The following is an 8078-nucleotide window of genomic DNA, read 5'->3' as shown; positions in this document are numbered from 1 at the left end:
TGAGAGAGCCACCTGGAAATGAGAGTGTGGATGCTTAAAGAGTTACCCTCTAGAGCCAGCTTGTCTGGACAACAAAGACTTGGAGGCTGAAGAACAATAAGAACTGGACTCTACAGCACTGACCCACCTGGAAAGGAAGATTAAGCCTCATCTGTAGGTGATGAGTCACACAGAAACCTGGGCAGTGGGAAAGGATCAAACCCAGCTGCCATTGACTGGTGACTCATCATGCCTGGAGCAGTGGGATAGAATCAGAACTATGGACTAAAAGCTATAAAAGATAGAACCTGGCTCCACACACACCTCTAATCCACCTGGCCAATGGACTGGAGTGAGCAACCTTTGGTAACTACAAGCAACCACAAGACAAACGTGTGCATGTCCTTGAGTAAACTATATATATTATATGCATATAATGGTACTGAATTCTCAAACGCGGTGTTCTTGCCTTGTCCCTTTAAAAAGATCCCACGTACTACTTATACCAATCTAATTTCCTATGGATGACCTTTTAAAAATGGAGGTTTACAGGTAAAAACACTATAAAATTGGAGTTGTTTATACTGTGTTCCTAGATAATACATTACTCTCATTGTAGCCTCCTTGTACATAAAGCAAACAACAGCATGACTTTACTAGTGTAGCTTCCTACTTACACTCACCTGGAAGCAGCAACTCTCCTTTGAAAGTTTGATGCCAGGTTAGATTAAAATACTTCATCTACAACTACGTTAATTCTGTTTGTAGGCAGAAAAACATGCAACTGATAAATTCTACTGCTTTCTCGTTCATCAAAAGTGGATTCCTGCTCAAAATAGAGCCATCAAACTACAGATCTTTTTGGGTCCTTAAGTGGTTTTGAAAGTCCTCTTAACACACTACCCACCTTCTCCCTCACAGCTCAGTTTAAACTTGGATTTTAGGATAAAATCAGACCCTTTAGTCAGTCAAGGCAGGACGCTTAACCAGTTACCACCTTCTTCTTTTAAACAGGTTTTTGGTTTTTATAGCCAGTCATAATGTTGGAAAAAAGGACGAATTTGAAAGTAGTTCTCTTGGCTGCAATCTTGGGTGACTTGCCAGCTTCTCCTTTTAATAAGGTAACTTGTTCACACTTGCTTTCCCCTGCAGTCTCTTCACTCTCATTTGCATTCTCCCACCTTTGAATTCATTGACTCATGTGATTTTTGTTCTCAACCCTAAATTAGAAAAAGTTCATTGTTAACCTGTCAACCTAGATACTCAGACATTTATAACTTAAAAATGGAGATTCTCCTTCCACCCTCTTCCATCAGTCTCGTTTGTTACACTGTTGCATTTGCAGGTCTCAGCTGTTTGTGGAGATGTCTCAGGCCACTCTGAATCTGTTATTCAGTATGAACTAGGATGTAAGACAGGAATAATTTGTAAGAGGAGGGAAAGACCAAATTGCACATGGCAGGCCATTTGCTCCTCTAGCAACTCAGATCTCACTTTTTCTACTGCAGTGAGGCATACATTTTTTGGAGTGAAGAATGTTTCTATAGAAAGTGGATGTACATGGCAAGCTAAGCTGTGCTTCTAGATACAGCACTGTTGAGTCCTATGTAGTTTCCATCCCCATTTTATTTTTTCCCAGATTCACTCAAATATTTCTCTGTAATTCCACAGAATGTTAGAAACTGATATAATCTCTGCCTTCAGTGGAGCAGCAACTGAGGATCAAGAGGTGCTTCTCCTGTCTCAATTATGTGAAGTTTTGACTGACATGATGAAAGATACTTGTCCCAGGTGTTGTTGCTGCTTTTATGGGAGGAGGGCAGAGGAGCAATATGCTAAGGGAAGGGAGAGAGAGAATTAGACTCCAGAGCCTTTCCCAGAATCAAGCTGTAAAGTGCTCTGAGGACTAAATGCTTATCTAGTCTCTCCAAGCTTCCACTGAATAGCTAGAGAAAAGCAAATGGACCGATTCAGCACAGTTGTCAGACTCTGGATCTGTTCCAACGATCTGTTGTGGTCACGACCTGCTGCTCATGGAATCCCTGGTCCCACTCCCTCAGGTCTTTTTCCCTACTGGTTGCACTTCTGTAACATTCTTTTCCATGGCTTTGCAAATGCCTTTATGGGGTACCATCTGCACATTCACAAGCCGCCCAAAACCACACCCTCTTCAAATGTGTATTACATATTTGAGCAGAAAGTTCAGTTTCAGCTTTCAAAATAGTTAAGGTAAGCTCTTAAACCTGCTACTTCATTTCCTGTGGAAAGTAAACCCAAATATGAATGTAGAATTATTAGTCGGGGGAAAACTGGTATTTGAATAACTAAGATATATTTCACCAGGTCTCATTTCATAAGAATACCTAACAGATCCTCTAAAAAATACCGAGTAGAAATACAGATTTACACGAAAGCTACAGAGAAGGTAGTTGAAAAGTCCATTCATAAAACTTTTATTCCACTTACATCAACTTAATACACATGTTCTTAACAGTTATGCTTGGATAGTTCATGAAAATTTCATCAGACATTAAACAAAGCTAGCCATCATCTCAAGTTATTTCCCTGGTAACTATTTTTACAGCACATGCATGTTAGGCAAGTATCAAAAAATCACAAAAGCAAAAAACCTAAAAAAGTTAAATACATGGGTTTTTGTTTTACTGCTGTGCTCAATATACAGTGTAGTTATGGATATCAAGCATTTCATTTTTACTGCATCTTTACTTGTACATTTGTTCTTAGGTTGCCTAAACCATTTAAATACAAATAAAATGTGTAGCAAAAATAATGAAAGCAACAGCAGGTAACTTTACAAATAATGGAATGTGAACCATTTCTGCCCTTCCCTAGAGAAAGTTGACTGGGTGATCAAAACAGTCTTAAGGAACACTTCTGAGCTGCAATCAAAGATGTACACTTGACTGTATATTCCATAGGATTTCGCATGCTTGACATGCAACATCCATAGGACATCTGTTACCCCACAACCAGCGTATGCGTCAGCTTTGAAGTACTCACACTAACTACACTTGTGGCTGCAACTGATTATCCCTTTTTCCATCACGACAGACCAATATGCAAGCACTTTTCTTTGCTCAACATCGGCAGCTGTTAAACCCTGGCTACCTTGTGGGAAGCCACAATGTACCAAAGTATTATGCCAAACATGTAAAACTTGTATAAAAATTTCACACCCCTATATTGGCCACCTCAGATGAAAAGAGATAAATTCCCCAAATGTTAACTGGCTCTATTCCCCTAATATTAAACATAAAACCACATGGGAAATATAGAAATCCAAATAGAAGTAACATAAACCTGTCATAAATCGTAAACAAAAACTATTGGTGGGACAGCATGAGTGACAAATGGTCTACTGTGTAAATTTTAGAATGAGGCAGACGAAAGTTGGAAGGCTGGTTAATTCTCCCCTCCTTCTCCTGCTTCAGCTTCATCTCCTTGGGTATCCGATGTCCACAGCTGTTTGAGAGAAAATGGAGTAAAGTGTTTGCATTTGCAAAAATGTTTACAACCAACTTCCATTCTGATTTCTTGCTAAGTACTCAGAAGATATGAGCAATATTTCTGCCTTTCATCAAGGGGTAAGTTAGTCTACCTTGAAAGCTGTCAAAGGGTCTGTCATTACTCAGAGAAGCAGTGATCAGCTCATTAACAGGCCAGCCTTCGCCCCGTCCCCACCCCGTGCCTTCTGAAACCATGGAACATTAAGCCTATAGCAAACATCCTCTCAAACTCAGTCCCAGCACAATTAGCCCTCCTCTTAAGACCTTTAATTTGACCTCTGAAGCCTTTCCTATTACTGAAGGCCAAGAGGAAAATTAGTCTTAAGTTATCACCAGTCCCATATTCAAGACTATGTATGGATATGCCTCCTTGTGAGATTCGGAGCACAAACTGTCCTTTTTAAGGGAGAAAGGATCAGGTCTTGCTCTGAAAGAAAGTGCCAGGTACAGAAAGCTCTCATCTGAGTTACAGGATAAAGAGTAAGCATCACAAATCTACAGGAAAACGTCACACAAAGGGCATATTTCAAAATTCCCTATTCTCTAGTGAGGAACAGAGATCACCAACATATCTCGAATCACAAAGTAGTTTAAATGTGTCTATTTTATGCCAGGAGAGTTACTATCTCACCTCGGCCTCTCTGCAGGCATCTTTACAGTCACTGCTAGCTCAGTATGAACTGAAGCACCTCTCCACCTCAAAAGGTTGAGCTGCAATTGGATCCCTTAGTTGCCAAGGTCCTGACAAGTTGCAAGACCTTCAAGGGTCTGATTCTTCACTTCCTTGCATGCATCTTAAAATCAACAATCACTCTTGTGAAGAGATAGCATAAAATGCTATAAATGCAGAACAGTAGAAGTTTACAGTCTTTGCACATGTGTGATGCAAGGCAGTGGAGAATCCTGCGGAAGATCTGTAGCCTTGTTCTTGGCCTGAACGTAGTGGAGATGCCACATGGGGAATACTCCTTTCTTAAACTTTAAGCAACAGGAAAATATCTAAAATTGGCCAAAAAAATAAATTACAGAAATGTTGAGCCATGATCTCCACCAGGAAATAATTTCAGAAAACATTAATGTGGTGGATAGCAGTCAGAGAGAGTAACAATAAAAGCTTCTGTTCTGTGGCTGCCCTACACAATGTTTGGGATAGCACTGATTCTAGACACATTTCATATTAAACACACCCAGTGACCAGACAAGGAAACAAGCTTGTTTATATTGGTTTGGGTACTAAGCTCAAGTACCTCTTATTTGTATGCCTATATATCAAGTGATCTGGGGCACGGGAGAGGTGTGTGTGGAGAAAATCACCTCTACAGCATGAGCAAGAAATTATTTGGTGGATTAAAAAAATTTACAAAGGAAACTGACACCTCATCTTGATATTAGCCATTTAGAACTACAATAGGGACCCCCTCCCTTTTTGGGTCTATGCCTTATGAATATGATCAGACTAGACCCCAATAAACAAAGGTGAAGAGCTAAAACTAAAACTCTACAACTAAAGTTGGCAAAGGATGTAAAGATTACAATCAAAGCTTTTCATACAATTTTAGGGGATATAAGTCAAAGTTGATCTCCACTGCAGCTTGTTTTCAAAAAGGCCAGATTCCTTACAAGAGTAACAAAGCGCAGTTATTCAATAATCATACAATCATAGAACACTAGGACTGGAAGGGACCTCAAGAGGCCATTGAGTCCAGCCCCCTGCCCCAATGGCAGGACCAAGTACTATCTAAACCATTCCTGACAGACATCTATCTAACTTGTTCTTAAATATATCCAGCGATAGAGATTCCACAACCTCCCTTAGCAATTTATTCCACTGTTTGATCGCCCTGACAGTTAGGAACTTTTTCCTAATGTCCAACCTAAACCTCCCTTGCTGCAGTTGAAGCCCATTGCCTCTCGTTCTATCCTCAGAGGCCAAGAAGAACAAGTTTTCTTCCTCCTCCTCATGACTCCCTTTTACATACCTGAAAACTGCTATCATGTCTCCCCATAATCTTCTCTTTTCCAAACTAAACAAGCCCAGTTCTTTCAACCTTTTTTCATAGGTCACATTCTCTAGACCTTTAATGTAGTGGTATTGTCAATTGTAGCATCATAGAAAACAAAGATGTCAACTGACCTTTGGAGGCCAAAAAGGTGAACTAAATTTCAGTTGAGGAATATAACAACTTGCTGCTAACAAACATGATTCACCTACACGTTAGACATTACATAGTAGCCACCAGTTAATTGCTTTAGTCAGTCAGGCAATGAACAAAGTGCGCTCTTCACAGTGACATGTAATAAAATTCCTTGCTTAACAAGCAAGTTCTAATGGTACTTACTGTCAAATTGTCTCTCAGTAATTGCATTATTAGCGTGCTGTCTTTGTATGACTCTTCACTTAACGTATCAAGTTCAGCGATGGCTTCATCAAAAGCCTAGAAGGTTTTTTAGAAAGCGTTACTGCCCATGTAATGGATTATACACAACATTAAAGCTTTCGATTTTTTTTTTTTTTTTTTTTTTTAAAAACTTACAGTCTTTGCAAGGGAACAGGCTTTCTCCGGGGAATTCAGAATCTCATAGTAGAACACAGAGAAGTTCAGAGCCAGACCTAATCTAATCGGATGTGTTGGTTGCATCTCCTTTTTACTGATTTCAAAAGCTTCTTGGTATGCCTGTTGTGACTGCTCCACTATCCCTTCAAGAAAAACATGTAAATTATTTAAATGCGCTTACAGAACTGTGCTCTATGTTTTTATTATGCACCCAATACAAATGTGTTAGGGCAAGCACGCCAAACACGCAGCCCGATCGAAGGTTTTTTTGAGGCCCACAATATATTGCAAAGTACGCAAGTGCAGACCGCACGCCAGCCTCGGGTGCGTGGAAGGGGAGCCCAGCTGTCCTACTCCCACCTGCATGGGGAGCCGTGAGTGACTGGCAAGGAGCAGCAGCAGGCTGAGGAGCCAGCCAGGAGCTGCTGCTGGGTGAGGAACGGCAGCCAACCAGCCCCCAAGCCATGTACTGCAGGAATGCAGCAGCCTGACACCTGGCCCAGGGCAGCAGGAGCAGCGCAGGGACCTGCCCCTCTTCAGCCCCAGCGCCTACAAGGTCTTGGTGCTGCTCATTGCCATCATCAGCATCCCGGGCTTGCGCCACAACCTGCTGGTACTGTACACCTGCTTGCAGCACCTATGCACTCCCACCCACCTCTTCCTGCTCAATGTCAGCATCTGCCACTGCTGGCCTTGGGGTGAGGCCGACTGCCTCAGGGATGGTTTCAGCAACAGCCTCTTCAGTAAGGCAGGAAGTCCCTCAGCCCTTTCTCCACTACCACTCTTTGCCTGCCACCTGCACGCACCGCCCCCCCGCCAGAGGTGGATAAGTGGGTCACAGGGCCCTGGGCTGGAGCACATGCCCCATCCCTCCCTTTACTGCTGCCATGGAGATGGGGTCAGGACATGGGGGCATGCCCCACTCTCCGGCAGGACTCCCAGGCAGACAGAGCAGGTTGGTCACAGAACTACCAATTTTTATGAGGGCTCCAAACTGGCTCAGACCCCTGTTCATAGCAGGTTGTCTCAGTGGCTAACCACCCACCTCACCACAAACTCACCTCATTTCCCACCAGCCTCTCTCAGCTTTTCCCAGCTCTGTCCTTCCACAGCCTCGCTAACCACTCACTGTACAATCCTTTTCTCTCACTTCACTTTCTAGCTCAAACCTGCACTCACACTTTATCCTCTGCTTTCTACCACCACCTTACCCACCCCGCTGATTCTACAACACTCATCTTCCCCCCACCCTCTCCATCTGAACAACCACGTCTCCAGACCAGTGTATTTTCCCCATATCCCTACTGACTATTCCATTTTATCTGTCCGCCAACATATTCTGCCAGTTTAACTCTCATCGATACTATTTTCCCCACCATCTCTTCCCTCCCTGCCCCCAGTGCCTTACATTTATATTTAAATTAAAAATTATAAACAATTTTACACAAATTTTATGAAATATCAAATATAAAATAAAATTCATTACATTCTCAGTTAAAATTATTGTGTTATAATCAAACAAAGTGTGAAAAAGATTATAAACTCTAACTAAAATATAACCTCTAATAAATAAGTAGAGCTTTCCGATAAGTACACTGTCTTTGGTGGCCATGGACGCTATCAGTTTTCGTCTGTGCGGCCCTCAGTAGGCTTGAGTTTGACATACCTGGGTTAGGGTTTGATTTCCTCACTAAAAAGGAGGTCTTATATTTAAAAATATTTTCACAGAATTATCCAGTTTTCAGTGTTAGACACATGGCCAAATAGCTTTGGTGCAAAACAAGCATTAAAGTCTTGATGGAAATAACTGGTCAATATGTAAAGCTGTATTTGCCACCAAGCACTGCAGCCTTTTTATAGTACAGATACTGTACTCTGAAACTCCGTTGCCCACAACTCTGTCATCCAGCAAAATCTGTGGTCTAGCATCGATGGCGACTCCGTGGCTGCTCTGGGACTGAACGCTCACAGGGAAAAACCTGTGTCAACCTCCTCCATCTGCTTCCCCCACCCACCA

General features: G+C 42.0%; 1 protein-coding gene across 1 annotated transcript in view; it reads right to left on the bottom strand.

Moving 5' to 3' along the window:
- Positions 1 to 2405: 2405 nt before the first annotated feature.
- YWHAZ (tyrosine 3-monooxygenase/tryptophan 5-monooxygenase activation protein zeta) overlaps positions 2406 to 8078 on the bottom strand; it is a 46592-nt gene continuing 40919 nt past the window's right edge. Inside the window, exons 4-6 of the mRNA XM_074986841.1 lie at positions 6041 to 6204; positions 5846 to 5941; positions 2406 to 3462 (exon numbers count right to left, since the gene is read on the bottom strand). Of these exons, the coding sequence (XP_074842942.1) occupies positions 3403 to 3462; positions 5846 to 5941; positions 6041 to 6204 (320 nt within the window). The 3' untranslated portion in view covers positions 2406 to 3402. The remainder of the gene's footprint in view (positions 3463 to 5845; positions 5942 to 6040; positions 6205 to 8078) is intronic.

The sequence above is a fragment of the Carettochelys insculpta genome, chromosome 2 (genome assembly GCF_033958435.1).
Source record: "Carettochelys insculpta isolate YL-2023 chromosome 2, ASM3395843v1, whole genome shotgun sequence".
NCBI lineage: Eukaryota > Metazoa > Chordata > Testudines > Carettochelyidae > Carettochelys > Carettochelys insculpta.
This window is presented reverse-complemented; position numbering and strand designations above follow the sequence as displayed.